General features: G+C 38.0%; 1 protein-coding gene across 5 annotated transcripts in view; it reads right to left on the bottom strand.

The window, feature by feature from the left end:
• Positions 1-4,543: 4,543 nt before the first annotated feature.
• grid2ipb (glutamate receptor, ionotropic, delta 2 (Grid2) interacting protein, b) overlaps positions 4,544-18,321 on the bottom strand; it is a 28,439-nt gene continuing 14,661 nt past the window's right edge. For 2 of the 5 annotated variants that reach the window (XM_053511708.1, XM_053511706.1), the window contains 18 exons: positions 17,628-17,713; positions 15,968-16,037; positions 14,379-14,672; positions 13,601-13,752; positions 13,316-13,441; positions 12,884-12,966; positions 12,645-12,789; positions 11,511-11,827; positions 10,344-11,426; positions 10,173-10,260; positions 9,752-9,841; positions 8,436-8,632; positions 8,190-8,345; positions 8,014-8,100; positions 7,769-7,898; positions 6,985-7,103; positions 5,854-6,018; positions 4,544-5,732 (listed from right to left, as the gene is read on the bottom strand). In XM_053511708.1, coding sequence (XP_053367683.1) covers positions 5,661-5,732; positions 5,854-6,018; positions 6,985-7,103; positions 7,769-7,898; positions 8,014-8,100; positions 8,190-8,345; positions 8,436-8,632; positions 9,752-9,841; positions 10,173-10,260; positions 10,344-11,426; positions 11,511-11,827; positions 12,645-12,789; positions 12,884-12,966; positions 13,316-13,441; positions 13,601-13,752; positions 14,379-14,672; positions 15,968-16,037; positions 17,628-17,713 — 3,460 coding nt within the window. In that variant the 3' untranslated portion in view covers positions 4,544-5,660. Of the gene's footprint in view, positions 5,733-5,853; positions 6,019-6,984; positions 7,104-7,768; positions 7,899-8,013; positions 8,101-8,189; positions 8,346-8,435; positions 8,633-9,751; positions 10,012-10,172; positions 10,261-10,343; positions 11,427-11,510; positions 11,828-12,644; positions 12,790-12,883; positions 12,967-13,315; positions 13,442-13,600; positions 13,753-14,378; positions 14,673-15,967; positions 16,038-17,627; positions 17,714-18,321 lie in introns of those variants that run through there. The other 3 variants (XM_053511707.1, XM_053511709.1, XR_008365627.1) reach the window with 2 other exon arrangements.

Genomic DNA, 18,321 nt, shown 5'->3' with positions numbered 1-18,321 from the left:
AGTGACAGCAGAAATATTACACAGTCTGTAATTTTTTTTTCTTCCTCCTCAGTTCAATAATGGAGTAAATAATGTAAGTAATACTAAGTAATACACTCTGAGACTGGCAGATTGAGGGTTTTCTTGTATTTTGCAACACATGTTTAGGGGAGAGCTTGTAATCTTTACCGGTAGTAATAGTAATTTTGGGACACTAGACAAACTTTTTTTTTTTTTTTTAAGAAACCTGTCAGCAGAGCTGCTCATGTCTGGCTGGGGGAAGCCTTATCAGCATTTTTATTACAGTTCCCCCGACTACCATAGCAAAATTATTAAAATTATACATTTAAATTAACATTATAGACATTTGCTAATTGATAAAGCACAGCAGTATGTGTATACAAAAACATGAATCCTGTCATCTACTTTGCTTTAGGTTTAAAAATCTTACAAGGAGTGTCAAAGGCCAGTGATTCATGTGATGAGACATTTTTTAAACCACTGTGAATGTAAAGAGAAACAGTCATCACGACCTAGAAATAACTAAGCAAGGAGCCTGCTATTAGATAATTACTGCAGTGATTAATATGGTTCAGCTGGCAACAGGTTATCTAACCCTAACTGATGCTATAAGTAGCTTAAATTTTTTTAAAACAACCATGTCATCACACATCCTGAAGTAGTTACACTGTTTCCAAAGTTTGCATCATGCAAAGAAAACAACTAAAGAGATTGCTGAAACTGTTTGAATTAGGTTCAGATATGTGTTGAACCATTATGTGTAAGGAAGCATACTAAATGAGCTTGATTGGAGATTTTAACCTAAAACGAAATATATATATATATATATATATATATATATATATATATATATATATTTAAATACATAAAATTATATATAAAATTATTTATATAATATATATAATTATTATTTTAATTTGCTATGGAGCATAGAGAATGGGTGCATCAGGGTAAAAAGGGAGGCAGATAAAGTGATATACCCATCATGCCTACCGTACAAGCCAGTGTTTTGATCTAGGGTTGCCACTGTTGGTTAGGTCTAGGTTCAGCAACATTATGCACCCAGAAGATGACATCAGCTGACGATCTGAGTTTACTGAATGACCAGGTTTTTCCATCGGTGGATTTGTTTTTTTCTTCCCTGATGGCATGGGCATATTCGGAGATAACGACACAAGGATTCATCAAGCTTAAATTATGAAAGGGTAGTTCAAGGGGAATGAGACATCCTTTTCACACATGGGTTGTCCACCACAGAGTCCACACTGTTACCCCATTGAGAATCTTTGGCATGTGCTGGAGAACTCAGCGAGCAACACGTTATACACTACAATGTACCAAAATGTAGGTGTGTAAATTTGTCTGTTTTTGGTGCAATATCTCTCTTAATATACAAAAGAAATTGCAAAGCTGATAGATTTGTGGCTATAAACAGATGGTTATGTACCTGTAGCAGATATGTGAATCACAGTTTGTAGTAGTGTGTATGTGTGTGTATGTATATATATATATATATAGGCTGTGTGGGATGAGCAGGTGCATTGGCTGTGTATGCGCAGCTGCCTCTGTCTGGCTCTCAGGTTTAGCCTTCTGCAGCTCCAGGAGGAGAACATGAGGAAAGTAATGTAACTGCTGTACTGTTAAAGTAAAGTCCCCTTAAGAAAAACAAAAGAAAGAAAGAAAATATGTAATAAAAATAAAAATGCTAAACAGCAAACTTGACCACTTCGCAATTAGTTTAACTAACTACCTACTTTCAATAAGTGAGTAAGTAAAAATAGTAAGACTTGTTAAACATTTAACTTATTAAAATGTTTAGTACTTGTTGTTTATACAAAATGTTTTGATCTTACAGCTTTAAAAAATAGAACATTTCTGTATGCATTAAGGCGTAAAAAGCCCTGCCATGTTTCTGCCCTGAAGACGACCATTGCTGCTCTTAGCTCCCTGCTAATAACAGCGACAAAACAGCAGAGGGTGACAGAAAACCTCAAACCTGTGACAAGGAGTACTAAGAAATAATTCATATTACAGTTTTTTACAGAGGCTAGGACACATTTCTCAATACTTAGGTCACTTTTGCAAAACTCTTCACACAATTCTCACACAATTCTCCTAACTGAAATTAACTGGCAAAGCAGTTAATTTCACATTCAAAATGCACTACAACTACCAAAACACTTTATTCAGGTCTCAAATAAACTTATTCTTCCAGAACACTAGCAAAGGTTGACAGCCGACAAACACACTTTGTCACCCACAAAACAATGACCTAATAAACACTAACAACATGTAGCATCACACAGTGTTTTCTTGTGTAAAACAATGACACATCTCTGTTATAATTGCAATAAATATTGTTTAGAAATGCAATATATGTTACTGGAATGAATCAGACATTATGCAGAATTCGTCAATATTTTATGTTGTTTGTTTATTTATTTATTTATTTATTTATTTATTTTTGCACTAAGTAATACTAAAATTCTTTCCCTTCCCCCTATGTAAAGTAACCGTTAAGTCCTAAGCAGAAATGCAAAAACAATTACACAAACGTTTTTTTTACTTCTGAAACGTGCAACTGAGTCAAATGCCCTTGCAGAATACAAGTTATCTGTTGGTTTGCCGGGAAAACTCTAACAATAGATGCCACTGTAGAGCGTTGCAGATTTGGCTGCACTCTCTGACCAGCCTCTCTCATTGAGAGGCCATGATTTACTACATGATCAATTACAGTAGCTCTGATCTCAGCTGAGACTACAGCTCTTGATCTTCCTCTTATTCTTCTTCCACCATGCATACATATTCCTCGCCCCCTCCCAGCCACTCTTCTTCCTCTTTCAGTCACTTCTCTATTTCTGGCTGGGTCCATGTTCACATCACAATACAAACCTATTCAGCAGTTGTCTCCGTTTGTAATAAAATTGGAAGAGTAACACCTGTGTAGATGTTCATCTACACTAAGAATCCACTGTGGCTGGTTAAACTGCATTTTTAAATTTAAATATGTTTCAATAAAATATTGCCATTGAATTTTGCTGCCTTATTCAGTTTTGCATTATGTTATTGTTTTGAACTATAGTTTAACAGTTTTGAAAACAGTATGCAAGCACATGCAAAGTGTCCTGTACGTACAAAGATTTTTGGCAGTTGTTGTGTCTGAGTGAGAAAAGAATTCATAAAATTTGAGAGATGTAGTCATTAAATGCATTTTGTGCCAAAACAATGATAATTGATCCTTAGTTTAGCCCACATAGACTTCTGTTGTGCTCACTGTGTGAAGAGTTTTGCAAAGTATTGAGAAATGTGTCCTAGCGTCTGTAAAAAACTGTAATATAAAAATTCATAATGATTTTTCATAATAAAAATCTAGGGATCGTGAAGGCCAGTGGCGATTACATTTGTATTTATTCCCATTCCACGTTGTGGGGTCTCTGATTGAAATTTACATGTGCTTTCGCACAATATGGCAATTTGGGAACGCCAATTAGCCACATTTGCATGTCTTTGAACCATGGGAGGAAACCGGAGTACCCAGAGTAAACCCACAATGCACACAGTCCCGAGGTGGGGACCCTGGAGATGCAAGGTGACCGTGTTAACCACTTAACCATCATGCCGCCCTACGTATATATTAGAGCTAGCTTTTTTCATTTACGCCATTTGGCAAAAGCCCTTATCCAGACTGACTTTTTAAATGTTTATCTTATTATACATCTAAGCAGTTGGTTGATGGTTAAGGGTTTTTCTCAGGGACCCACAGTGGCAACTTTGTGGTGGTGGTGGTGGGGTTTGAACCTTTGACCTTTCGATTTAGTCAGTAGTCCCCTGCTTCCACAGTAAACAATTTATTTACAAATTCTGTGTTTGTAAATGCCTTTTCTAAGTTTATAAATATGACTTATAAATAGCCGACAATTAATCCAATAAAAGTACTGTAGTAACATACATAATCAAGTAATTATTTCATGACTTGTAAAGGAGAGTAAAAAAAAATTATAACAGCTGATATCAGTGATTTGTTTTTCAGTCTAACAATATGGCCGGCAGGCTCTTCAGGTGCATATAGGCAGAAGTTACCCATCATCATCAGACTATTGTACACCTCCTTTCAGTGCTTCTTCAGAAGTTACCTCACCAAAATGAATATAGAACATTATCAAGCACTATTGCTGTTTGGCTGGAATAGTGCTGTGTCATACATTCGCACCATTTGTTTTTTTTCCCCAATTTTTTTCTGCCCATATACAAAACAGACCGCTAGCAACATTGAGGCGGTGTGCACCGAATTTGTTAGAGAATGTTAACCAATTATGTTTTTCATTGTTTATTAATAAATCTGTTTTACTTGTTTAAAGATGTATAAAATGATGTACTACCCTTAATGGCAAAGACATACAGTTTATAACCATTTAGTTGAAGTGGAAGTGGTCATTAAGCTGCTTCTATCAGGTTCTGACAAACCTACTGAACACACAGTATGCGCTTTAGTACAATGTGCTGAAGAGCAGGTCAATACACACATGAGTCAGATATTCATCAGTGCTTGTCAGAAGTTTTTCTTTATTCACAAGATATAAATTAGACAGCAGAATAAAACGCAGCCCAATGTGGCCCAAAGAAAGTGAAGCTGAAAGAGAACTGCACAGGATAAATACTATCCTATTCACAAACAATCTACACACTAATACAACCAAGTCCTAAAGGAAAGAATAATAATAGTAATAATAAGAATAATAATTTTTTTGCCAACAAAAATAAACACAATGCTACATGCAAATTGCAGATTAATCTCTCAAAATACTGTCACAGGTTTGAAAAAGAAGAAGAAGAAAAAAAGGAAAATTGGTGTTTGTTTTTGACACAAAGACAAGCAATTAGTTGTCCATGCATTTGGATTTAATAAGGAAGCTACTAATAGATTGTTGGGAACACAAAAAATCAGGCAGAAAGAACATTTTAAACAGTATTTCAATGAAAATCTGCCACGCTGCATAATAATCTACCATGTAAACATGAAACAAACAGTGTAAACAGGGCCATTTCATTGTGACTAAAATCAGACCTATGAATTTTTACTTAGATTTTCAATTGTCACAGCAAGAGAGTTCATAGATGACAGTTTCATAATGAGTACTGTTACACTGCACAGTTTTTCATGCACAGCTTTGCCACTGTTCAGACAGATCATACAAAATAAGTGGCCATTATGAGCGTGGCAGGGTCAATTCTCAGCAAGTGCTGGGCAACACTAATGCTGGGCAGAAATGAATAGCTTGTTTACAACGTTGGCTGATGAATATGATTAACACTCATTCATCATTATCATTAGGTTTTTTTTGGTCAATATTTATCAGGGAAGAAATAAATACACAGTTGACTACGGTATCGTCAAATGTGGGTGAAAGAATAATAAAGTGCGCACATTCTTGTTACATTCTCTTGCCACTGGAATCCTTTTAAAAATAATGAAACTATATCCATATCCTTGATTACTTTAAAGTTGTATAAAATATAAATTCTTTATGATGAAGATATACTTGTAACATTAAGGTTATAAACTTTAACATAGATTAAATGATTTTTCCCCTGTTGTTTTGTCGAGTTCTTGGCACACGGATGACCTTAGTTTATGAGGGCGGCACTTTTAAAGCATATTCTCACCAGGCTAAAGGTGAAGCAATGCGAGGGCTTCTGGGGTTTTCTGTGACCCGTGTGTCATTTAGTGCTCTCTGCAACAAAAAGAAAAATGATATAGCAAAATTAAAAAAAACTTCATTTTCATCACATCCCATTACAGCATGATATTCTGAATCTTAGAGCACTGTTTCTTAACTTTCATGCCCAGCTCACCCCAAACTTAGAGATAAATTCTGCAAAGATGCCAAAGAATGCTTCTGTAGTCGTGGTCTTGCTGTCTTCTCCAAAGTAAGAAGCCACCTTGGCAAACTCGTCCATTGCTTTCTGCTGGTGAGAGTCCAGAGACTGCACAGCGGGATGTGAGTTTTCCAGGAAGTTCTAAATCCAGGTACGTTAAGAGATCAACACGTATTCTTCTACATCAGTCTTGGCATATAGTTTACACTTAATGCTGATATTACATGAAATCAATTGTTTTTTTATTAATAATGATCTTATGAGTTCTGTAAAATTCTTGATGTTTATTATATATACATATACTGTATATATAATACATATATACTGTACATATATATACACACAAAGAATAAAACATGACAAGGCATGCTGATATTGTAGGAAAAAAGACAATGGGGTGAAGCATTGCACCCTAGCATGAAGTTGTTACCACTGACAAGGTATATATATTTTTGCTATAAAACATGTATTCTGTTGTGAGGCACAATGTTTTATGCCTCTTATACTACAGCAATCTGTCAACAATTAATTTTCATTTATTAATAAATGGCATTGTCATGCTTTTTATCCCATTATAGTTACACATAAATGTTTATGTAACAGTATAGCAGTTTTTATTTTTCTCACTCGTAATGTTAGTTATATAAAAATGCAGCTTTTCGGTTACAGAAAAGCTAGAAAGCATCAACTTTAGTGTCCCAGAGACTCTCTTTAGGTATAATTAGTGAAATAATTGGGGACTGTTACAAAGTGCTAACATCTGAGACTCTTTCCATAATGTTAAATAAATGTCTCCTTGCATATTTAGATGATTATTTTTCAAATAACAATATGTCCTTATAATGTTTTCGAAGCTGTTTTGTTACGAAAATTCTTCAGTACCTTCTGTGCAATTGCATCTAAGATTTCGCCAGTGGTATAAACACACTTATCAAGGAGTATTTCTGTGAAAGACAGGATGAAGAAAGAAATGTTCTGCTGAGGTAAAATTACATATTGTAGGTGCAGCCAAGCACCAGTACTAGGTATTTCAAACCCCACTCTCAATGCCATACAACTCTAGTTTAATCTTTTTGTTGCTAAGAGCTGTGCATTAGCAGAGGATACACTCATGACTGCTGCAAATCGATCTTCTGCTGTGGCTCCGATCTTTAGACAGGCAGTTCTGATTTCCTGGATGGTGGAGTGGAGATCACTGAGGTCTGATGTAATGGTTCTCTGATTTACTGGGAACACAGAGGAGGGAAAAGCATTCTGTCAATCATGATTTTTTAAAATATGTACAGAAGATCATTTATGGTCAACAAACCTAACAGCTGTTTTCTTAAAAAACTGCACAAATCTGTCTAAAACTCCTGATTTTAAGAAATGAGTTTTCACTTCAAATATTAACTGTTTATTTTATTACTTTTTATTGCTCCATAGAAGTTTCTTTTATGCAAAAATGTTTTCAAAAGCATATTTTGCTTATGCCATATTTTTGTATGTGCCCAAGACTTTTGCACAGTACTATAAGTAAAACAGCTGTTAGGTTTTACTGAGCTTGCTGGAGATTATGAGTTCTTCTGGTAACTTCGTCACACTTGCATCTTTCTTTTTTATGCAAATCCCAGGAGCGTACATTAGGTTCTTTATTTCCATCTGAAAACTGGTTTGTCTTGTACTATTTTTTTTTCTTTACAGCCATGCATATATTCTCCTGTAATGTTATTTATTTATAAATTTTTAAGCTATATATGAAAATAGTGAATTAATTTGGTCATAATTATGCAAACATGAACATATATAACAAAATTGGTACAGCATATAATACAACACCTAAGACTTTTGCACAGTACTGTATATCATATAAATATGTTTCATTATTTGCACTTGGCTAATTTTACTGTACCTTTGGCAGCAAGTGGCACTGTTATAAGCTCTCCGGCAAAGTTGAGAAGTTCGGGAAAGTGTTGGCATAGTGATTTGGCTAGAATATGGAGGAAGGTGGACTTCCCGTCAACGGTTTTGGTTGTGCTCAGCTGTGGAAAGACAGGCACCAAGATTGCATGGTAATATTTAAACAGCAAAAGAATTTAAAAATATATATAACAACACATTTTTGAAATCATCTTTTTGGATTAATAACCACTGTACCTCAGTAAGGAAGTTAATTTTAAAGCCTGTGGGTTTATTTGTCCTTGGTTGGCCATTATTAAGATAGTTTCCCATTGCTAAGACAAACTAAAACAAAACATTATAATGATTATTAAAGCATATAAAAACAGAGAATAGCTGTACAAAATGTAGTTTCAGCTACAAACATATTTTACCTCTAGGATCTTTGCCAGTTTCTTGCTGTTTTTGAGCTCTAGAGAGGCTTTGTAGATGCACTCATATCCAATTCTCATTTCTTCAGTTTTCTCCTGCAGGGTGGTTTTAAACAGGAGACTCCGCAATCTGGTTTTATACTCGGGCACAAGTAACATCTGCAAGACAAAGACAAATCAAATGCCTTATACTGTATTTTAAAAGACCTTCCTGGAATTGTTTTGCAGAGTAAAAAAAAAAATGTGTACCTGAAGGACAAACTTGTCAGGTTCACTAAGCTTGTCAGGGTCCTGGTTATACTGCTGGAACTGTTTAACCTCATCATCATCGGGGGCATAAAGCAATAGCTGCTTAATGTGAGAGGGCTCCAGGCGCTCGGTGCTCATAGTCATGAGGACCTGTCTTAACTCAGCCGGAGACAGCTTCAGATGGGCTATGAGGATAGCTACAGTAGAAAGAACAATCAAGGGAAGAGTGAGCACACACCACCATTCACCATAGTAAAACTTTCTTAGAACAGCTTCAAATCTCTGTGGCTTGGATTCCACTAGGTGTTGGAAGTATTACTTTGAGGTTGAGGGTTTATTAAACCTTCTATCACATTCCGAAGGTTTCTACTGGATTTAGATCTGGTTACTGGGGAACACCATTGAACTTGTTTTTAAATATAGGATTCCAGTTTGAGACACCTTTTTTTTAACATGCTAGAAGAAACTATTGTAATTTAAAAGATAGGTAAACTGTTGCCATAAAGAGATGCACAAAGTCATCATCAATACTTAAATAGATGGCCAAGAATCATTCCCTACACCATTATTGCACCACATCCATCACTATGGTTTGGTCCATTGCTTAACTTTGTTTGTAGCATGTTCTATGTTGCAGCAGAAATTAATCATGAACTTATCAAACCAAGTTAAGTTTTTCCAGTTTTTTGCTGTCTAGTTTATGTGTGCCTGTTCTCACTGTAGCTTTAGATTTGTGTTCTAACTTAATGTGGCCGTTGTTGTAGACCACCCACCTCAAATTTTAACGTGTTGTGTCATCTGCAAGGTTTTTTGCTTACCACAAGGCTACATTCTTAATAGAGATTGCTGCATGTGTGACAATCCCAAGAGGCCATCATTTTCAAAAATATTCATACTTGTCTCTCTGGCACCAACAACTATACCATGGTTTAAGTAACGAACCTGACGTTTTTCCCCGTTATGTCATTAAATGTGAAAATTAACTGAAAGGCTTGACACTGCACTGTTGTTATAAAATTAGCTGCCTGCATAACTACATGAATGTATATAGCTAGCAAATCTAATTATTTTTGCCTTTTTCCATTACATACTGATAATTAACAGTTCAACATTTTTCAGTTGATATTCTAAACATCATAATTATATAAGCAAAGGTATGGCTACAAATTGAGACCAGGCAGAATTTATAAATTTTTACATAAAACATTTATTCCAAAACACCCGTAAGTATATTGTTTTGAGAAATTAAGCTAGAGTATCTCAGTCTTCAGTGCAACCTGCATAATTCCTCTGTGAGAAATCCCAGTTATACTCACAAGCATTGTAGGCTTTTTTATGAGAGAGAATCTCCACCACATCTTTCTTTTTAAAGCTCTCAGGTAAAATGGTGGGCTCTGGAAGAGAAACTGACATATTTAATTACATTGTAAGGATCGGTTCTCCTGGAGCCAGCAGTGGAACAATAAATTAAACGTTGTGAGAATAAAGAGAGATGCTGAGATGCCAGTAAGAGAAGGGAGGACACTGTGAATGGACAGACTGTAAGTGATCCATGAAACATGATAAATGGGATGAGCTGAAAAAGCACAAACATAGACACGCATGAGATTTGTACATTAAATATTGATGCAGATGTTTTAATGTATCACAACATGCTAATAAAAAAAAGATGCTCTGGTAATTTTTCTCTTGATGGTGGTACTTTGACAATGAATGCATATGACATTACGAACTTACTGGAACCTGATTGGGTTCCAAAGTGCATCTCCAGATTGAGGTATTTCACCATGTCACTCAATTTTCCATAATCAGGGTCTTCACCAAGCTGGCAAACAAGCAGAGACATTATCAGACCATCATACTTGCATTATTATATATATAATTCTGCTTATTGTATAATCAACTAACCTGTCCCCAGATAGTGCCCTCAGAATTCTCCACCTGCTCCCAGCGGAGCCTCTTCACACTCATGTGGTTAGTATCTGAAGCCTGAGGGCTTGGTTTTGGTAGCGGTGGGGGTTCACAGGGTGGGGGTAATGGAGGTGGAGGTGGTGGTGTCACCTTTGAAATGTTACTCTCATAGGTCTTATGGGTAGACTGTGGGGATTCCCTCTTTGTTTTCGGCAGCATGGCAGAGCTCTGCTGGATTTGAAAGAGGGACTGGGTGCGGTGTCTCAGTGGAGGGTGTGAGGATGTGTGAGCAGGGTGAGAGGATGTAAAGGGGGGTTGTGGGGAAGACTGGAGAGGTTGTGTGGATGCATGAGAAGACTTCTGGGATGCGAGGGAAGGCTTTTGGGATGCGTGAGAAGGCTTTTGGGATGCGTGTGGAGGATTTTGCGATGCATGAGATGGCTTTTGGGATGTGTGAGGCAGATTTTGGGATGTGTGAGAAGGCTTTTGGGATGTGTGAGAAGGCTTTTGGGATGTGTGAGAAGGCTTTTGGGATGTGTGAGAAGGCTTTTGGGATGTATGAGGAGCATTTTGGGATGTGTGAGGAGGATTTTGGGATGTGTGAGGAGGATTTTGGGATGTGTGAGGAGGTTGTGGAGAGGTATGAGAGGAAGAATGCAGAATAGGGTGGGCTTTGGGTTGGTGAAGCTGCTGGCTAGCATGAACAGAAGGCTGAGAAAAGGGCTTTCGGGGCTGCGTGGGATGGAACCTTGTCTCCTGAGATGTAGGCAGCACTTGGTGAAGAGATGACTGCTTGGTGAGGATAAACCGAGGAGGGGGCGGTGGAGGGGGTATGATTGGGTGGTTCTGGAAGGCAGGAGGAGGTTGAGGCATGTGTTGTGGGGTGAGGCAGATGGGGGAGGGCGTGTCAGTGAACTGGATAGGAGGGGGCGGAGGTGGTGGGCTCCGGGGAGGGGGCGGGATTTGCTCTGATTCAGAAGAGTAGGTTAATGAACTTGAATCCTCACTGCTGTGGTCTTCACTGCTTGCACTGCTTGCTTGACGAGACAATATGTTGTCCTGTTCCTCCTGGAAACTCATCTGTTAAAGACAGACTCACAAGTCAAATCTCTTTATATGTAAACTATTTATGTTAGTCAAGCACAACACACAGCCCCCACCTACCTCTTCGTAGTCATTCTCGCCTCCCAGAAAGTTATCCACAATGGTAACTCGGTGGCCAAGCTGTTCACTTAAGGCGTCCAGAAATTTGTCTGTGTCTCGGCTGCGTGGGGGTCTGGAGAAAGTGAAGAGTTTTCTCCGACGAGGCTGAGGGCTTGGAGCCTCATCTGATTGCTGTGGAGAAGTAGGAGAGCTGTCCAGGCTGACATAGGGGTTGGAGTCCATGCTTCCAGGAGAAGGGATGGTCTGCTGGTAGAGGTCATACTGAGGACTGGTGCAGGGCTCCTTCCATGTCAGAGACAGGCCTGACTTACGGTTTCCTGTAAGGGATAAAATCTTTTTAAAGGACAATGATGGATAAAAAATAATGTTTATATATATTGACGGTGTCAATCAGTTCATTCATTCATCTTCTTCTTTGTCTTTTGGCTGTTCCCTCTCAGCGAATTATCTGCCTCCACCTAACGCTATCCTCTGCATTCTCTTCTCTTACACCCACTAACTTCATGTCCTCTCTCACTACATCCATAAATGTCCTCTTTGGTTTTCCTCTAGACCACCTGTCCGGCAGTTCAACCCTTAGCATTCTTCTACCAATATGGTCACAATCTCTTCTCTGAACATGTCCAAACCACCTCAATCTGGCCTCTCTGACTTTATCTCCGAAACATATAACGTGGGTTGTCCCTCTGATGAACTCATTCTTGATCCTATCTATCCTTGTCACTTCCAACGAGAACCTCAACATCTTCATCTCTGCTACCTCCAACTTTGCCTCCTGTCTTTTCTTTAGCGCCACTGTCTCTAAGCCGTAGAGCATCGCTGGTCTCACCACTGTCCTGTACACCTTTCCTTTCATTCTCGCTGATACTCTTTTGTCACATAACACCCCTGACACTTTTCTCCACCCATTCCAACCTGCCTGTACCCGCCTCTTTACCTCCTTTCCACCCTTTCCTGGTGCCTTTCCTCTCCACCTCCTGCACCCTCTTTACCAATTCATTCATTTATATAATAATATTTACCTTTCCTCCAGTAAAAATTATTTATTACAGTCATGTTTGCTTCATACTTCACCTGATCAAGCACCGGTTAATCATTTGATTTCAGAAACACTGGGTGGTATTATGAGTGTACCTTTTTTAGCATGTGTGAAGGAGAGAGTACGTGAATGGCTATCAGTCTGGCTCATGCCCTCATTCGCAGGTGAAGAGTTACTCTGCAGAGGCTTGCTGTTCTTCACCGTGAATGCACTCTCCAGCTCTGTGTACACTCCTGACAGCTACAGGTTGTATGTGGTTAGATGACAATGGCATGACTGAGTAAAAGCAATTTAAAATGCAAGAGGTACATGGAAAGGGCTGAATGTTACCCACGTTGTTCAAATCTGGGGACTCTGGAAAGGAGGTCCCATCGCCACATTGTCTTTCTCCTGGGGTTGCAGGCTCAGTGAAAGTCCCTGAGGAGAAAGATCACTTTCCAGTACACAGTACCCCAAAGCAAGCTGACAGCCCCCCAGTGAAAACACAGACACAAAGAGCAGTTTTTTTTTATTCACCTTAGCAGTGAGGTTGTTAGACTGAGAAAAAAATCTGCTTGCAAAACTCGACACACAGCAGCAGTCTTATTGAACCGTAAACATTAGACCTGCCATGGCTAGTTGTTTAGGGCTCATAAGTGTGAAGGAATGATTCTAGAGCATGATGTAAAAATGGAGGTGGAGGAGTCATAACTATTACAGGCCAGTGTCTGTAAAACCGTACATGTACATTTACAGAAGCCTTCATACTGATGCATGTAAAACATACCCATTCCTAGATGAGTGCCAATAATGCAGTCATCTGAGCTTCTTTCTCTGACACTGTTTCGGTGGGATGTTCCAGTAACCCTCATGGAGCTGCTCCGTCTGTGATTTTCAGTGCCCAGTTCAGGCTCTGCCAGCATGCACACAGACACACACACAAAATACACAATTACAGTTTAAACAAGACAATAACTATGAAATAACTCTCTATCATTTAAACAAGCAATAATACTCATGCCCATTACTCAGCCAAGTCTAAACAGGCTACACAAGGGTCTTTACTGCACACCTGTTCCTTTGAAGCCCAGGAAGCGGGAGATCTTGCTCTTGCAGCGCTCCTGCTCCTCACAGGTCAAAAGCTGATAGATGAACTGCCAGATCAGCTGCTTGGCAGGAGTGTCCAGCACAGGAAAAACATCCACAATGAGTGTGTCCACATTCCTGGATCCCAGACAGACATGGGAGGTATTTTAGTGACAGTAAAGTACCACTCCTTGTATGCTGTCCCAGTGTAATGGCAAGTCCTATAGAAAATCCAAGAGAACCCACGCAGAATGTTCTGTATGCATCTATTTGTGCCAGGAGCTGGAGCTATTTTTAAATGCTTTGCACACTGATTTTACCACCGTGAAGCTGAAAGAAATGTTCCAGGCTATGGGAACACTGTGCTTTGACATCTGAGAGGAAAAGCGTGTTATTCTCCGGTAGTGTTAATTTGTTGTTTTCAGACTTTAAAAGTTGCTGTCAAATTTTGCTGGGGATTTATAATTAATAAATACATTTGTCTGAAGCCAGCATGCGAAGCTAGGCAACCACATTTTGACATGTCTGAGCCTATAAATTATCTCAAAGGCAAGATGAAATGATCTCAAATGGTAAAGACTCTATCTACTAACAAGTACCAATCCATATAAAACTATTTCCAAATCAACATTTTGAGAAAACATACTGCTTTAACCATATTGATAAGAATAGAAAAGTTTATTAATAACAGAATAACTGTCTAAATCTGTGCTGTATAGCATTTGATGTATGACAGCAGCTAGCAGGAGACAGGAGACAATAACCTGTGCTGAAAGAAGGTCTCGAGAGCCTTGCAGATGGTGTATCTCTCTTGTGTGGTGAGCAGGTGCTCGAGCTGCTGACTGAAGGTGCGGCCGTGCACACGAATGCTAGGAGGAAGGATCTCTGCTACCCACTGCAGGGAGCTGAGCGCAGGTGAGTGAGAGCAACCAAGGGAGGGCGTCTCTTCCGTTTCAGAGTCTGATGGAGAGTATAGCACTGGTCCCTCCTCCACCACCAGAGTGGGATTGGCACCGCTGCCCTGTAGCATTGATACCACCTTTTCGTGGGAGCAATTCCTAAACAAAAACCAAAACTATGTTCAGGAACACTTGGCTTTGTTTGCTTTATGAAACTACAATTATTTGGGAGGATGTGGGGAGTTATTTATTACCATAGTGAATATTATCATAATAAATATTAAGCAAGCATTAACATCTTACTTTCGTGTTAAACTTTATATAAAACTTGTATCAAGTTACACAACAGAAAATGTGTAACTTATTAATAATTAATTATTAGTTAATTATTAATATCACTATTTCAACATAATTATCTTACTTAATCAACAGCATTTCCACATTCCTGTATCACAAACAATTCAATATTGGCGCAAAGCAGTTTACTGAATTTAAAAAATATGGAAATTTATCAGAAAAAATTAAAGAAATGTGTATAAAATATATTTACTGTAAATGGGAGTAGTTCATTATCAGTTGAATAAAGGTTTTTACATTGTGGGTAAATGTCTTTACCCACAGGGCACAAACATACACTGCTTGGCCAAAAAAGTCACCATTCCAGAAGGGTCAAATTATTGTGATTTATCAAGCAAAGAAAACAACTGAGGAGATTTGAAATTACTAGAATCCTTCAACAAATCATTAAAACCTGGAAGGATAGTGCTGAACTGTCAACATTGTGGAGAAAAAATCATGATGTGAGATCACTTAAACACTTGATAAAGTTGCATGGTAAAAAAGGTCAACATTAAACACCTCAGCTATGTTTAATATGGAAAGTGAGAGCATTTCTATATGCACACAATGTAATGAGAACTCAGGATTGGAACTAAACAGCTTACCATAAGAAAACCACTGATTTCTGATTAGTGAGGCTAATAAAAAAAAAATCCTTAAATTGGAACAATGGAAAAAGGTCACGTGATCTCATGGGTTCAGACTGACCCTATTCCAGAGTGATCATGCAGAGTGGCCACTGGACAATCCTCTGGTAGTGTTCTGATTAGGGATTGCTTCAGTTGGTCAGCAACGTTATATGGAAATAAAATAAAGTCAACTGATGACCTGAATGTACTGAATGACCAGGGTATCAGTTTTTCCCCCTGACATATGACATATGTCACAGCCATATTCCAGGACTCGAATTGTAAAAGAGTGGTTCTGGGATTCATTATTTTCACACATGAATGTCACCACACTGTGTGCTGTAATCAAAAACTAAAGGTGATTGAATAAAATCTTAGAGTCTGCAACTTTTTGGCCAAGCAGTGTATTTTGCCATCAGACATTTTGAGCACAAAAAAGTTGCATTCAGGGTTTTGTAAAAATATGACAACTCATATGGAGGTTACCTCATATCCAGCCCATTGAGAAACAAAATGCGATCTCCTGGTTTAAGGCCGCACTCCTCGGCAGGGCTATCTGTAGTTGGTGTGGAGACAAATGATTAGTAATATATAAATTCCTTGTGTTCTAGTTGTATCCTTTACCCCCATGTATTTGTGTGTTGGTACCACTAAGTTTTTGTTTTATGTCTGTGGATTTTGTTAAAGGGCAGCATGCTTTAGTATAATCAGTATTCTTCAGTATGTCATAAAGTATTTAGCATGCCTGTTGCTGCTACAGTGCCCTCTAAAATTTCACAACAGTTTGATTCTTGGTCAAAACACAACAATGCTTTATGGTCAAAAAATGTATATGAGAAAATACATCAGAATTTCACAATTTAATTCCTAATATTGTCTAGGGATTGACTTGGCCAGTCTAAAACGTTCCACTTCCCCCCCGATAAAGTCTTTTGTTATGTTGGTAGAGTGTTTTGGGTTATTGTTGCAAGATGACTTTGTTCCGAATTAATTAGGAAGCATTTCTCTGTACACAGGCAGACAGAATGTTTCTGTAGTCTTCTAAATTTATCCTGCTGCTACCATCATGAATTACATCATTAGTAAAAAATAGTGAGACTGATCCAAAAGCAACCACACAAGCCCAAGCCATGATGCTACCTCCACTGAAGAGCTTGTATCTTCAGGATCATTAGTAGATTTCTTTTCTATCCATACTTTTGGTATAGCATCACTTTGGTAGTGGTTAATCTTGTTTTCACAATTTTGGGGCTTATCTTTTTATTTCTTTGTGAATTTTAATCTGGTCTTCTTTCTCTTGTTGCTGATGTGTGGTTTGTATCTTATGGTATCACCCCTATATTTCTGTTCATAAGTCTTTTAGATTGTGATACCTTGACCCCTACCCTTACCCATTTCAAATTATTATCTTGGGGCTTGGTCGCCTCTTCCTCTATCCTAAGCTCCAAATTAGTTGCTTTTCTCATACTGTACTATATGAACAGCTTTCTTGTCTTGGTGTTGGTTTATCTTTTTTATGAACAAATTTAGTTTTCACAGGGAACACCCAGGGCTCAAACTGAGAGTAGTCATGCTGAGAAAGTAAACGTTTAGATAATTAATTTAACATAAAACATCTGTCAGGCAAAGTTCCTATGTGATCATTTTAAAATTGATTGGGCTCAAAGCAAAGTTGCATATTTTTACATCTAGACATCTAGATGTTAGGAAAATCTAAAATTGTAACATATCATTTCTTATTCTATATACGTACTCAACAACATGGATACTGACACAAAACATTCTGTTTTGAGTCTGGGAAAGATTGCAGATCATCACGATACTGGACGCCTACAATATTTTCATAAGCTGCCCCACGTGCTTCAGCTGAGTCAGTGCTAACTAGGTTTTAACCAGGCCTGTAGTGGGCGAATATCGTCATGCACACACTCACACATTCACCTCCCACTCTCCAGCCCCTCAAAAAATCCAGATTTTCAAACACAATGTAGACCTACCCAATTCTAATCACAATCACAATAAATTATTAAATAACTTCTTGGGTACACCACTATGAGGTCATTCTACTTTCATTCTTTCCGTGACATCTAATCATTTTTAATAGTCGTCTGACTCAGAAATAGGTACAAAACTGTAAATAGTCTACCTGGGATAACTGAGTCAATCCAAACAGGTGCATGGCCTCTGAGTGTGAACCCAAAGCTCTTCTTTCCTCTGTAGACACGAATGGTCCTATAGGGGAAAAAACGAAGCTGGAGATGATGTCCATGTCAATTCTTAGATATTGTTTTAGATACACAAATATATGTGGATAAACATGATTCTTGTGGATTAGATTAGATTTTTTTGTGTGTTAGGAAATATTAACCTTTAAGAATAATCCAAAAAAAAAAAGAGACTATAATGGTCAGGTCCTTATTACATTATAAATGATTAAACATTACCTGTGGCATATACAGTATATAGTCCTTTGATCAATACTATCATTTAAAACCTAATTTAATAAACATGCCTAAAAGATTTGTAAATACTGTACACGCTGATATGTTTACACTAAAATCTCTAAAAAGTTTAGCAACGAATATTAAATTCTCACACCTACAGATCTAATTCAGATTCTATTTTTGGCTTCTGCTTACACAGTAAGCAATAAAATGAATAGAAATGTCGAGAGCTCTGCACTATGACTGCATAAAGAACATGGAGCACAAGCTTTTGATGTTTCAATACAGAAGGGTGCCCTGATTTTTCTGCTTCTCACTGAGAACATTTGACATTTGAACATCGAAGAGCATGCTGCTGGTTGCTGTGGCAACTCCTCGAAAAGATACTGAAGATGT

This window comes from Clarias gariepinus, chromosome 14, assembly GCF_024256425.1.
Source record: "Clarias gariepinus isolate MV-2021 ecotype Netherlands chromosome 14, CGAR_prim_01v2, whole genome shotgun sequence".
NCBI classification, from domain to species: Eukaryota; Metazoa; Chordata; class Actinopteri; order Siluriformes; family Clariidae; genus Clarias; species Clarias gariepinus.
The sequence above is the reverse complement of the archived record's forward strand: the minus strand, read 5'-3'. Positions and strand labels throughout refer to the sequence as shown.